This window comes from Exophiala bonariae, assembly GCF_035927105.1.
Source record: "Exophiala bonariae strain CCFEE 5792 chromosome Unknown scaffold_42, whole genome shotgun sequence".
In the NCBI taxonomy this organism is placed as follows: Eukaryota; Fungi; Ascomycota; class Eurotiomycetes; order Chaetothyriales; family Herpotrichiellaceae; genus Exophiala; species Exophiala bonariae.
This window is the reverse complement of record NW_027042517.1, coordinates 116357-130772: the sequence shown is the minus strand read 5'-3', so window position 1 is coordinate 130772 and position 14416 is coordinate 116357. Positions and strand designations below refer to the sequence as shown.

The following is a 14416-nucleotide window of genomic DNA, read 5'->3' as shown; positions in this document are numbered from 1 at the left end:
ATACAGGCCATACACACACATATATATATACATTGCTTCACATCCCATCGCTATGCAAAATAAAAACACAAATATTTCCCAACATTTGTTCAATCACATCCATGAATGATAGTGACCAGGTGATCTTGCTTAGGGGAATTCTGCATGATAGTACTATACAATGAAATCCTCGTGCAATGCGGCAAGATTTGCGCCTACACATCCTGTTCAGGAGTCAGATGGATGGCCTTGAGATGTTCCCAGCCTTTCCACGCCAGGGAGTCTCGTCAATGGCGCGTCAGAAGTGAACAGAACTCCTATATCTGGCTGGCCTTTCTCTCGGATACCGGCTTTCACCCTCAGTCGGTCATTCATCCACTTCAACTGTGTTGGTGAAGTGATCTCCCCTCTTATTGACTGTGGTATCTGCGTCTCGAGTTCGATATCTCTCTTCGAGTAACCGAGGGCCGGATACAATTCTGTCGCCCAATCCAGAATCTTGTTCAGTTTTGCCTTCTGCGAGGTGTGCAGCATGTCTTCCAATTGTTTCTTCTCGGCGATCGCGGCTCTAACGATGACATGCAAGGTCTGCGTATTTGGTACCACAATGGGATTGAACGAACCCCGTGTGATCTTGTTGTCGACCAAACTGGCTTCCGTAATCGGAATATTTGATAAATCTTCATGGACGCTTGCGATAATCGGAACACGATCATACATCAATTGGGGCATTTGTTCTGTAGACCTCAAAACATAAGAAACACCTTCTTCTTCGCCTGGTACTACCCTGATCTCAGGGACGAGATAGTCTTCCAGTGACGGAACCTCTTCAGAAGTTGCTGATGTATAGGGATCTTTGCAGAAAAGATTCCACATTCGAACACCTTCCACAGCACCTCTGGACTCGACAATTGCCGATAGTAGATCGTTGAATGTTGTGACACTCATGTTGGCCTCGTTGCTAACAGAATACTTTGGCTTGAACAAGCGAGCAAGGTCAGCAAGGTGACCCGCCGGCACATAAGCCTGACCACCTGTTTCTCGCCACTTAGGAGGTAGCAGATTCTGAAAGATTCGCAAAAGATAACCGATTTCTTGGTCGAACCTCTTTCTCACAGGAAGCATGAAACCGGACTTGGCGCCATCATATTGTCCAGCTAAAATGTCATATAACAGTCCTGTAGCCTCAGTGAGGTCTTTGCCTTGATTTGATGGGTTCAATTGACTCTCGATTTGAATAATCCTGGCTCCGAGTCTTGTCACAATCTTGGGGCTGTAACCACCGCCGGGAACGCTTTTCAATTCTCTCAGGAAGTGGCGTGCTGTTCTCCAATCCGAGAGACTTATCGAAGCATTGACAGTAGCTCTCAAAATATTGACCGAAGACCGGATTTTGGACGATTTTCGAGCCTGGAGAACTTGCCTCATCAGACCGTCATCTTTTGTAGCACCAGCGTACTTGGTCAACGCCACTGTCATACACAAGCTTTGGTAGCCTGACTTTGGAATCAAAGGCCCGTCTACATCTTCCGATTCTAAGAGCCATTGACCAAGACCGAAAAGTTGTGTGTTAGTGACCAAATTGAGAAATGCTGCCAATTTGTAAAGCGGTAGTTGACCGTGTGATTTGAGGAAATCAAGGCGGATCTTGTGAGCACCTTCTGGAAGATCGTCAGGATTGCCATGCTGAGAAGATGACAGGAGAAAATTGCCAATAGACTCCAATCTGCTAGAATCAACATGAGTTTGAATATCGGTGACGCAGTTGACGGCTTGACTGGCATTGTTCTGGTTCATGTATCCTTGTAATGCCTGATGCAAGATACTAGCTTGGAGTTCGGTTTGAGTAGCGATCCTTTGAAGAGTGAGACCTGGCATACCAACAGTTTGGGGTTGGACTGTTTCCAATGATCGCAGCTGCGTGATAATCTCGTACCATCGCCGCAAGAGATCTGGTTGTGTGTTGAGAAATCCTCCACCAGTTTGCAGAAAGCGAACTGTCAGGTAATTGAAATACTCTGGGCCCAGAGCATGCGGCTCTAAGAATGATACCACGGCGAGTATGTCTTTCTGGAACTTCTGTACAGAATGACCACTGCCTTTGATTCCAGTATGCATGTTGTTGAACTGACATTCAACTAGAGCCAGAACCACCTCGGCGCTAATTGTTTGACTAGGGATATGTGCAAAGGGTTCGTCTGCAGAGTAACCCTCCACACGGCCCGCCGTTCCTCCTAAGCGATACTTGGCTCTTTCCCAGTCCACCAAAGGCAGCCGAGTTTCAATTCCATGATTTGAACACCAATGAACGGCATACCAAGGGTTCTCAGTCTCCTCTCTCAGAATGTTGATAATTCGAGTCCCAGCGGCTGCATAGCCACCTTCGACACAGCACCACAAGAGAAATTCAAGCCAGACTTCGGATCCCAACTCACGAACTTTCAATCGGAATCGACCGCCAGGAACATCTTGTGAGATTTGTTTATGAGTTAAACCTTGTTTCAAAGCCTGTTCTATCGCCTCGTCCTGCTGTGAACGCCATACAGCATCGGATACAGTAGACAAGATTCTAGATGAAAGCAGGTGCAATATCGGTGGCCGTTGAACGAATGTTGTTCCTTGAGGCAGCGAATAAGAATACATTTCCGAAGGCACAAGATCCAAATTATGCATTCGAGCAATAATCTGATGAACGGTGCGCATAATCTTTTGTCGTTCAGCATCGAATTTCATGTCGAGTTTGGCGAATTGTGTGGCAGTAACGACAAGCTTGGCCAGGAGAGGCAAGATCAATTGCATAACTCGTCTCTCTTCTAGGCCATGAATTGTTGCTCCATCATAATCAAACGATGACTCCCAATATGGAATTTGGTTTTTCCTCGGATGCGATGGGGACTTCAGCTCGAGTGGCGTTTTTGGTCCCTTGGTGAAGGAAAACGGCCAATTGAGATTCGAGGGAAGGGACTCGACATTGGCATTCTTTGAAGAGCGATCGAGTGGCTTGAGAAGTGAATCGGCTAGATGAAGGACTGCCTTATACCTACGCTGACCGAGGGTCATGTATTGCAAAACATTGATGTCGTACTTGCTTTGGGCAATTGCGAGGAGTTCCATCAAATCTCGTATATCATCTTCGCCCTGATGAAGAGCAGAAACGGGCAAGCTGTCGTTTGACCTTAGCTCTTTCGGTAGGAATGAATCCATCAAAGAAGCCCATTCTTCAGGGTATGTTGGCCATTTTCTCTTGATTGCTCGGGCCGATTTCACCAAGCCGTTATACTGGAATGAGGTGGGTTGGCCCGCAGAGAGGTCGAACCATCGAGGATGGAGAATGTCCGCTTCTGGGGATCTGGGCGCTGTGTGCTGGTGACGCCGAAGAGTCGGCTGTGGCGTAGACGTGTCATTATTTGGGTGCCTGCCGAAGGGACTCTGACAGTTCCTTATCAGACTGCAGCGTGAATTGGAATTGGAATGTGTAAGAGACGGTGTTCTACCTAGCACCCGCAATAGGGACTTGCGCATGTCACGGAGGATGAGTCTGGAGTTGTTGCATTTGAAGGACACATTAAAAACTCATGCGAGAGAAAGATGTGTATACAAACGTGGAAGACCCCATCGGCGTGTTGTTGAAGATGGCAAAAAGTTGTATGTACAGACTTGCCCGGGTCAATGATGTCGATACTTTTTTTTCTGGATGGGCTGGTCGCGCATGCACTGACGGGAGTTCGCGAATCTTCCGCAAGCAGCAGCAGGTGCAGCTTTGGCGAGTACGAAATACGAACAGAATTATAGATCTTGGCATGCGGGTACTCAGCCTTGTTTGGAACGAGGCTATCACCTCTGTCATTGTCAACTTCAAGGCCGGTATGCCGATCGCTTTCACAAACGAGAGAACACATGATGAACGTCAAACTGCATCTTATCTAGGTAGATATCATGTCAAGATTAGCTTTTGATCGCTCTTTTGAACAGCGATGGACTGAAATCAACAACGTCTGGCAATTCTCCTATTCTGTTCCGTTGTTTTTTTTAATCCTGTTCGGTGTTCCAAGTTCTGCCAGTCCTGGAGATGGATCTCTGCAGACGGAATGGAACAGGAGGTGCTAGTCATGCTCACCTTGGAGACTTGATATCAGTACCACAAATGTGACTTTTGCCTTTTCACCCAGGTTAGCACACAACGTCTGTCCCTTCTTCCTTGTGAAGTTACGACAAGGATTCAAGGTGAAGCTATCACTTTTGATTGCATATTTCAAGAAATGCTCACCTTCGACGCCGAGTTTCTCCACACGATGGACCAAAAATGAATACGTACCGACCTTACATTGATCTTCATCCTCAAACTAACCCATCTGCAGCCTTTGAAATATTTCCGAAATCATCAATCTACTCACTCTTGGGTAGACAATTACTCTACTGATATAGGCCCTTTCGACCCTCAATCCAGTGTCTATAAACTGTCTCAGAACGTATCACTCATTCGTCAACTTGCTGCAATCCTTCAGAGATCTTCACAATGTCTTACCCGACTCCAGAGTATCTCCTCGGCCCACAGCCGGAAGATGTGGGAGTCGTCGCGAACCGCGTAGTTATCCGGTCTAAGCTCGATGAAGAGACGATCAGGAGGGAATACAACGATGTACGCATTCTCACGCACGACCAAACCACTAGGCGGTGGTGCAATATCATGGGGGAGTATTTCCAACCAGCATTTGATTGGGCTGTAAACCAAATTACAGAGTTGTCCAATGTGGGGTTTGATCTCACCCATTCCGAAGGAAGAGCGAATTCGAGAGCAGTGACCAGTAACATGATGATCAACCTGAACGACATCTTCAACGCCGAGTATCAAGGACCGGAGTTGGCTAGGTTTTATCAGAAGAAGGCAGCCAAGGGTGTTGTGTACCTCGCAAACAAGAGCGTCCAACGCAACAGTATCAACACGATCATCGATCGATCTGTGACGTCGCCAGTCGAAGAGCACGAATTTCCAAACGAGAGAACCCCCTTCCCAGACGAACCACCAAGGGATCCTTCGCCAGAGGGAATGACCAGTCAAGCAGAACCATGGACATTACTGCTATTGAGTGCGAGAACAGGAAACGTGGTCACTCGGCTGTACATGCAATATGTCTGGCAGAAAGAGCAACCAACCGTATCCGATGTCGACATTCGATCACTACGGGAGGAATGCAAGTCAGCCATGAGCCACCTTGACGACTGGATGAGATACATCTACGTCGACTACTCCGCATTCAACTGGCCATTCTATAGTGATGCAACGCTCCGTACCCAGTTCGCCGAGTTCGCTAAAGACGAAAGAACATCGTCCATGTATGTATACGTCGAAGATCGGGATCCAGAAGCTCAGGGCGAGACGCTCTTCCCTCTATGGATCCTGCATGCGGGTGCAATAAAGGATGAGCCCAAGCAGGAAGGTGATGGTGAGCAGGGAAACACTGGAGAGCATATCGTGCATGATGAGACCGTTGGCTATTAGCGGCAAACAATAAGCTTTGCTCAACTCTGTGGTAGTGGTGATGAGTGCTTTATCTTTCCAATTAGGTCCTTTGTTTCCTTTTGCGTCAATTGAGCACAGCGGGATATTTGGAAGTACTCAGGGTCGATTTGGTGCGGGTTGACAATAGTTTGCTGGCTGAGGATCAGGAAGGCTGAGCTGTGAGAACATTTGAATGGGCTGTTATTCACTTCAGGCTGCAGAGACTTTCCGAAATTTAGCACCGTTGCTGCGAAGCAGTTAACTCAATATCAATAACCCAACCTACCGTGCAAGCCTTGCATTGAAGTAGGCAGACCTTTGCATCACAGTCCGAGGATATTGAGGATTGACAGCACGGGTAACAGTGATATTGTAGCCCAAGCTTCCGGCCAAATCCTCGGCCAATCTTGCAGTCCGGATCCAACCTTACGCAACACGGTGTTGTTACGAGTACATTACGATACCAGACGAGCATTGCTGGCGGCTAGCTTTTCCGGAAAACAAGTATGCAGTTGTAATGTCATTCCCCCGATTCATAAATCCCGATTCCCCAGCCCCGCATTGACATAATTCCCTCCGCAGTGCGACCGAAATATCATCTTCAGTCTTCCATCAACATCTTCTTATCCCACACCCATTGTCAACGAACCGTTTCCAAAGTTCTATGCACAACAGTCGTTGCTCGCCTTATTGAAGAAAGACTCTGGACTTAGTAAACCACAAGATCATTCCATCAAGACCATCCTCTCAAATCTTGAGCCCACACAGAGCAAAGTCCCCGATCACAATGACCGGGATACCAGCAGGTATGGCATTCCTCTACAGCCCTCTGGAGACTGCGGCATTCCCTCAAAGGCACTGCGGGAACCTATGGCAATGGAACGAAAACCAGGATCCAGAGAAACCAAACTAACACAACGCACAGAAATCGAGGAGCGCAACCGCATCATGCGGGAGACATTGTAAGGCTCCCCTCTAACCCACTGCCTCACCCTCAGCGACCTACCCAACCCAGCAACCAGCAAAACGACACGATGCCCGATGACCACCAACTAACTCCCAACCCCTCAACCCACAGCTTCGCGCTCGCCACACCTCTGAATCTAATCCTCCTCGGCACGCTCGTGCTATTCATCTACTTCCGGCTGCAACCAGCCAGCACACCCACCCTCCCGAGCGGGCCTGCCCCCATCGTGTTCCGAACATTCACGCCGCGCACGCTACTTCCCAACAACGGCACCGAGAACCAACCAGTGTACCTGGCGGTGCGCGGCAAAGTCTACGACGTGACGTCCGGCCGCAACTTCTACGGGCCCGGCGGGCCGTATGAGAACTTCGCGGGGCGAGATGCGACGCGAGGTCTCGCGTGCCAGAGCTTCGACGAGGAGATGCTGACTAAGAACCTCGATGGTCCGCTCGACGATTGTAGTGACTTGACCGAAGAGCAGTTGGATAACCTGAAGGGTTGGATTGAGAGGTTTGATGAGAAGGTGAGTTTCACATAGATACTCTTCTGCTGTTCTTCGGCGCTGGTGCTGTGGAATCATCGTCTGGATTGTTGAGTCTGGGTGTTATTCGATATGTACTAATTAGGCTTGCAGTACTTGGTTGTTGGCAAGTTGATTGCTTTCCGCAAGACGGATTTCCATTGAAGGGGCCCGGTGCCAACGGAAGCTTTCGCGATGTGAAAACAAAAGACAGATCCATGGGAATGCCAGCAGAGCTGAGATACCAAAAATAACTATATGAGGAACTAATGTCCAAGAGGAACGAGAATATAAAATACCATTTTTCACGGGTTTCTCGTTTCATTGCTATCGTAGCTAATGTAAGCTCTACTGGATACATAATCATCCTTTGCTCGACTTCACAGTCGTCATCATCAGCAGAGACCTGATCGGTGCATTCAATTGGTACTGCTGGTATCGCTGGCCAATCCACTACCCCAGAATAGACATGCCATCACCTCCGTGCATGTTTTGTTGATCGATACTTGATGCTATCGTCCTCAAGTGAGAACGCCCATTTCCACCAAGAAATATTTACAACTCCTTCTTAGCACTGGAAGCGCTCTTGGAGGCAACACTTGCAGCTGACGAGGCGCTCTTAGATGCAACACTGGCTGCGGATGAGGCACTGTTGGAACCAATGCTGGCAGCGGAACTCGCAGAAGAGGATGCATAAGGATAGGCCGATGAGGCAGAGCTTGATCCCTGGCCCAAAAGGTACTGAAGGCCGCTCTTAAGACGCTCGAAGATGGTACCGGTAGGTGTTGAGGTACCGTAGCGGAAATAGTTGGCATGCTTCTTGGCCTCAGCGCGGAGCTGATTGGTGGTGGAGCCTTGATAGTTGGGCACACCATAGCTGTCGAGATAGGACTTCAAGTCGCTGTCGGACCAGGTGTCGAACGAGGTGTCCTTTGCAGCATCAGTTTGTTTGGCAAGATAGTTTGTGGCGGAGGCGTAGTTGGCACCACCACTCTTGGAGGCTGAGGCAAAGTTGTCTTGTGCTTGCTTGACCAGATCATCGCGGGTGGCTTTGGCATTCTTCTTGTACTTCTTGCCGTTGGCTTCGAGATACTTCTGCAGATTCTCAACAGTCCATGTATCAAATGTCCAGGCAGACCATCCGGTAGCGGCCTTGTGTCGGTTCAGGCGGACTTGCTTGATGAGCTCGTCACGCTTACCGGCTTGAGGGACTGGGACTCCTCGAGAATCAAGGAATGCCTTCAAGCGGGACTCGGACCAAGAGTTGACACCGGTGTTGAAGACGTCTTCGGCCTTGAGGGCGGCATCATCAGTGGCCTTGGCGAATTGATTACCAGCAGAAGATGTAGCGGCACCGAAAGCTGATGCAGCAGAACCAGACGCAGTGGACGCTTTGCTATCAATCTCGGCCTTGTGCTTGCGTGCGAGGGCAATCAATTCATTCTTTTTGCTTCCTTGAGGAACTGGGACGCCGTTCTTGTCGAGGAATTCCTTCAGTTGACTATCGGACCAGGCATTGAAGAGAGCATCACTCAGACTGGCTTGAGCACTTGCAGCAGACTTGCTGGCAACTGAAGAACCACTGGAGAAGGAGGCGCTAGCAGCGGAGGCAGCAGAAGCCATATTGATAGAGGACAGACGGGCATTGCGGCGGACATGAGCAATAAGCTTGTCACGAGTGGTAGGTTGAGGGACGGGGAAGCCGCGAGCATCAAGGTATTCCTTGAGATCAGACTCGGACCAAGATGCGTACAACCAGTCACCAGGATACGAAGCATACTCGCCAGCCTTCTTTGCGGCGGATTCGTAATTTTGACGAACAGCGGCCAAGTAGCTGTCTCTGGTTCTTGGTTGAGGTGCAGGAATACCGTGATGATCAAGGAAAGACTTCAGGCTTGACTCAGTCCAGCTGCAATAAAAGTTAGTGTGGACGGTAAGTTGGACAACGAGAGACTCTCACCTGTCAAAAATCCAATCCTTGACACTGCCATAGTTGTCGGTTGCTTGTTGACCAGTCGACGAGAGTGGGTCGACCACTTTGGATTGCCAGTTGTCCTTGACTAGATTTTCAAGATCTTTTCGATCGGCTGGGGTAGGATATGGAACGTCATGATCAGACAACCAACGCTCAAGCTCAGTTTCGTGCCACTTGTTGTAGACTAGATTGAGAGTTAGTCGATAGTCAAGATGGTGTCGGTTGAAGGCGGAACTACTTACCGGCTTTATTGAACCAAGTGCTGGCAGCAACTTGAGTCGAAGCCAGGGCGACGACGAGGAATTGGGATATGGAGAACTTCATGTTGAAGCTTATGTTTCTCCTCCAGAAGTTAGATTGATTGATGGTGAGGGGAGAGAGAGATAGAGAGAGGAAAGGAAGAAAGTAGGAACGAAGAGAAGAAACCACGCTGGAAGGCAGTTGTGTATTCTTCACTCAGGCGTCAAGTTGGAGTTGACGTCACAAAACAAAGCAGTCGGATTTTTTGAAAATCGCACAAAGTGAATAACATGTGGCGCAACCAGCTTGTTGAGGCGGCTAGAGAGCATGGTGCCCTGTACATACTGTACTGACCGTCACTTTCAACCATTCGTGCCTCACGGGAACTGAGTCCGACGAAACAAGTGACCAGATCTGACCTCATGGCTGCCTCATTCACATCACGCAAGTGACACAACAAGTTGTTCCTCGCCAATGAAGGGTACATCAGCAACCATTTGGGATGGATGCGGGGGTGGGTTCCATTACGTCATAACAGCAATATTCCAGCTTCTGTCATTTTTGTGCAACGACGACCTACGGTGGACCGTTGGTGGTATTATGATTGCAACTACGACACAGGTATTCAATACTACTCACGTAGTGGTGGGACGATTGACGATGGCCATCAGCCTCATTCTCTTGCCACGGAACTTCCTGGTATTTCAAGTTGGGTTCCCCTAACATGCAAAACCTTAATCCCCGATGAGAATTCACCATGGCGGTACTGGGTCTTGGCGCCAAGGCGCCAGCTTAGGTAGAAGGGCCTTCTGCTCTCTAGTCTCTCTCACACCTCTCACACACACAATACGCCTCTATTTCTCCAATCCTTCTCATCCCCATCAACGGTGTTGAACGATCAAGATCAACGACGCCGTTGGGTGGGACCGGATTCTATGAAATACCGGACAAAGGTGTTAAAAGGGCAAGTTCATCCGTTGAGAAGAATACAATACATGAACATTGCATTCTCCCTTTGTCGACCCACCGTATCTTGCCCCGAAGTCCAGAAGGTAATGGACAATGATGGAGCGACCAGCGTACCTGCGCCCTTTTTCCCGCCTTCGAAAACTGCTCCTACCGATCTTCGATGTTCAAATGCAGCAAAATCATCGTTCCATCGACTCCAGAGTGCATGGTACAGCATCTACACGCGTGCCATTGTCCTGTCATTGTCGAGCAGGATGCTTTGACAAAGTGTCCAACACAGACAATAGACAGGATCCCCCGCCCCACGTTGAAGTCGTGAACATCAGCGATTTCTGCTGATTCAAAGTGCGGGAGACAACCAGATTCCTGCGTTTTGGTTCATCTGGATGCACTGAATACCTACCTGGGTAATTAAGGCTCAGTTGAAGTAGTTTTCAGTGATGCCCCTACGGAGAGACAATACCAATCACTTCTCTCGCGAGGAATTTGGAAGTTGTTTTGGAAAGGTCGTAGCTTCAGCTGCCAAAGGGATGTCCTTGGAAGTTATGCTGTCGAAGCATAGTGTCAAACTATGGACAGTTCTGCGCGTAGCGATGGGTAGTTTCCAAGCTCTTCTCTAATAAGCAATCAGACGTTGGCTTTCCCTTCGACCATTCTGAAACGACTGCAACACTTTCCAAGTGGTATCATGATTAGTTTTGGAGCGGCGATCCCAATGGATGTGAATTGGGACCACTTCATGAATGGGGAAGCGTTGAACTCGTGTTCATATTGTAACATGTAAAAAGCAACCACATAGACCAGATAGGCGGTCAAAGCCATTCCAGCAGAAAGACTGTTGCCAGCACTTCATAGTCTCAACGTCCGGTATTATGCACGGTATCAGCAGGATTGCAAGAGCTTTCAAGATGGCTGAGTGACGCTGGCAACCCTTCCAAAGAGAATGAGTTCTCCTCGCAATCCCGCAGAAAGTGAGGTGGGTGATTCCTCGGCTAGCCTACCTTATTGGATTTAGAGTGTGAGCTAGGGGACCAACCTCGCACTAGACAGGCGCTAGATAATTTGTGATATATAAGTTAATGAGTTCACAATCTTCTCAACAATCAAAGTCCTCTATGGCGCAATTGGCTAGCGCGTCTGACGTACGTTCCCCCTTTGAAAGTGAGAAGAGTTGTAATTCGAAAACTAACTTAACTTGTTCAGTGTTATATGATCTGAAAAATCATAAGCAGATAAATCAGGAGGTTGATAGTTCAAGCCTATCTGGAGGAGTACTTTTTTTTCGGCGATCTCATACATCATTTTTTAGACTCTTTCAGTAATGATATTGTCCCCTCTCACTTTCGTATTATAGCTGCTTCCTCCTCTCACTTTTCCCCCAATACATAGCTAGAGCTCTTTTTGTCTTTCGTCGGATGGTTTGTATATCGCCCATGTCTTATGAGCAATAATTTCATTGGCACTTAATACTAATGACCGTCCCAAAATGTAAATCGACGTATATATACCTTTTTCTACCATACTTGAAACCCTCGATATACGGTGTGCAACGCCGGGCTTTATTCGGCTCATCGCACCTTGAGATTGTTACGATGGTCAACCTTCAGCTTGATTCCAACAGGAGATAGATATTAGATTTATTCGTTTTCAGGTCACGGCTCTAGAGTCATTGACGAGCGCATTCCCATTAGGCCCCCCCGGTACTTCACAACATTACCCCGAATAAAGGCTAACATCACCGCAGTGGTACAGGCAAGAGTTGACCTGGCTGCCCCTTGAATGCCATGAACTCCTAGTACAGTGAGATGAACGAGGCTCTGTACAGGCCTTAGGCCAATACCGATATATGGTGAGCCATGGCCAATGAAGACAGGCCGATAGAGTGTAGTCAAGACGGGATTTTGAGACATGAACATGCTTGAGAGAGGTTGCACGAGTCATTGATCGGTCTGTGATATGAGCAACTCCTTTGTAGGGAGTAAGTGCCACGAATGATAAGGAATTATTGTTGAGGATACTAGAACAGCGAGAGACAGGCCGCGGATCATGAGTGCTAGGACAATTCTGGAGGCCTGGGTAAAGTATGGACAATTGGAAATCTCCTGCGATTAAAATAGGCTGGTGATATGTTTTCCTCGAAGGTCGAACTAACGGTTGAGCGAGCATGAAGAGGAGCTCCATCGAGAGGGCCTGGAGAGATGACGCTGCGACCAAATCTTCCGAGCAAGCTTTTAAGCGGCATCTGTGCCATCAGAAGCTGCTCTCAGATTTAAGCTGGTGACCAACTAGATTGCGCTTAGCCTCAGCCTTAGGTACCTAAGTACATACTTAGGTAGGATCCCGGGCAAGTTATTGCTTGGCAAATGCTTACGTTGCCATCCCAGTTGGTGCCCTTTTTGGATGATCAACCTTTTACAGACCTGAACCGTGCTTTCAATCATAACCTCAGCTACACTAATCTTGACTCCAAAATTTCAATTTCTCAATCGAAAGATTTCTAGGTTCAGAAGAAACTTACTCATAAAGAATGGATCAGAATCCACAATAAAACATCACAGCACTCAGTGATTGCGATGGCCCGAAGAAACAAACATTTTCTTCCTTCGAGGGAGCCATTTCGGCACGATGAGAAGCTCCAGCTCCACCACGTTGACGGTGCTTTTGCATTCTTGAATCCAACTCGCGGTGTTTTTGACTATCCAGCCACACCGAAGGACGACCTTTCACAAAAGCAGCAGTCTGACCACCAACAAGCCCATCCCTCTCACCCACCCCATGAATCATCTCCTCCGTTGAAGACCTATCCCACCAGCCGGGTGCAATTCCTCTGGCGGTCTCGAGACAACCGCAAAGGACGACATGCACTTCTCGTACGCCGACCGTCGTCAGATTCTGAGAGAAAGGCAGCTCGCTTCCTGGCACCCCAGCGAACATCCCATCCCCGACAAGTCTTGCGCAACGTATGGCGGACGTTCACCTATTTCCCTGTATGGGATATCTCCTGGCTAGTGGCATTCATCTTTACGCTCGGAAGCTGTGTGTGGGTGATCAACGGCTTTTTCGTCTGGCTACCTGTTGTGGCCCCGTCCACAGAGTTCAACAACGAGATTCTGTACGGTGGTGGCATTACCGCCTTCATTGGGGCGATCGTCTTCTTCGAATGTGGCTCCATCCTGCTGATATTTGAAGCCGTCAACTCCGAAAATTCTGGATGTTTCGGTTGGGCGGTGGAACAACTCGTGGACCATGAGCATGGCGGCCTCCACACTGGCAATGCAACCCAATTTCGAATCACGCCGAACAAACGACACTGCAGACATCACCACCAAAACAAGCACAACTTCGTCGGTAAGCCCTCCTCAAAGACCATTATCCAACCAAGCGACGACAAAACAATATCATCCTCCTCCCCGGACACATCACCATCTCAATCACCACCGGCATCAACCTCCAAGACGCAACCCACCCCAAACAGATCATGGCAATGGTTCCCCTCCATGCACGCACTACGCACACATTATCTCCACGAACTAGGATTTCTTGCAGGCGCATCGCAACTCTTTGGCGCGACAATCTTCGGCATCTCCGGCATCACCGCCCTCCCCGGGATAAACGACCACTTGGAGCCTCAATACGTGTTGAACGCCGCATACTGGATCCCGCAGGTCATCGGTGGCTCCGGCTTCATCGTCTCCAGCTCGCTGTACATGCTCGAGACACAGACGAAATGGTACATTCCGGCCCCGCGCATCCTAGGCTGGCACATCGCCTTCTGGAACTTGATTGGCGCCTTCGGCTTCACGCTGTGCGGCGCCCTCGGCATGGCGTATAGGAATTCCGGCGCCCAGTTTCAGGCCGGCCTGGCGACGTTTTGGTACGTCTTTTCTTTACTCTTCTCCTTTGCACTGTACCGTTGGCTCCTTGAGAGGGGAGGATTCGAATTTTACTGATGATCGCCTTTCTAGGGGCTCGTGGGCCTTCCTCATCGGAAGTTATCTGCAGCTGTATGAGGCCTTGGACAAACATCCCGTCGAGGAGGTTTCTTCGGACGAAAAGTTCAACGACCTCGCTACTACCGCCAAGAGTAGCTCATCGAAAGCAGAGGTGGATGTCTAGTGGATCGCATGAGTTGAAAAGGTACAACTCGACACCTTTGCGTCGATTACTGAACCATATTTCATAATCTTGCTTTCGAGTGTGTAAATCACCTACGAGTCAATGCCGTGGGAGATGTGTATAGATATGTTTCAGTTTTGGCGGCCTCAA

At 48.8% G+C, this 14416-nt stretch overlaps 4 protein-coding genes across 4 annotated transcripts; 2 read left to right on the top strand and 2 right to left on the bottom strand.

Moving 5' to 3' along the window:
• Window positions 1–207: 207 nt before the first annotated feature.
• On the bottom strand, window positions 208–3383 carry LTR84_010401 (uncharacterized protein; the record flags this gene model as incomplete). The annotated part of the gene is made up of 2 exons (XM_064853938.1): window positions 208–3335; window positions 3377–3383. 2 exons carry the CDS (start codon window positions 3381–3383, stop codon window positions 208–210), a joined length of 3135 nt encoding a protein of 1044 aa, XP_064700513.1.
• Window positions 3384–4495: 1112 nt separating this feature from the next.
• On the top strand, window positions 4496–7131 carry LTR84_010400 (uncharacterized protein; the record flags this gene model as incomplete). Its single annotated transcript, XM_064853937.1, has 4 exons — window positions 4496–5467; window positions 6062–6441; window positions 6558–6969; window positions 7081–7131. 4 exons carry the CDS (start codon window positions 4496–4498, stop codon window positions 7129–7131), a joined length of 1815 nt encoding a protein of 604 aa, XP_064700512.1.
• Window positions 7132–7521: 390 nt separating this feature from the next.
• LTR84_010399 (uncharacterized protein) lies at window positions 7522–9265 on the bottom strand (the record flags this gene model as incomplete). The annotated part of the gene is made up of 3 exons (XM_064853936.1): window positions 7522–8875; window positions 8927–9125; window positions 9184–9265. 3 exons carry the CDS (start codon window positions 9263–9265, stop codon window positions 7522–7524), a joined length of 1635 nt encoding a protein of 544 aa, XP_064700511.1.
• A 3458-nt stretch (window positions 9266–12723) lies between these two features.
• Window positions 12724–14266, top strand: LTR84_010398 (uncharacterized protein; the record flags this gene model as incomplete). The annotated part of the gene is made up of 2 exons (XM_064853935.1): window positions 12724–14024; window positions 14116–14266. The coding sequence occupies 2 exons, from the start codon at window positions 12724–12726 to the stop codon at window positions 14264–14266; spliced, it is 1452 nt and encodes a 483-aa protein (XP_064700510.1).
• Between the last annotated feature and the right edge of the window lie 150 nt (window positions 14267–14416).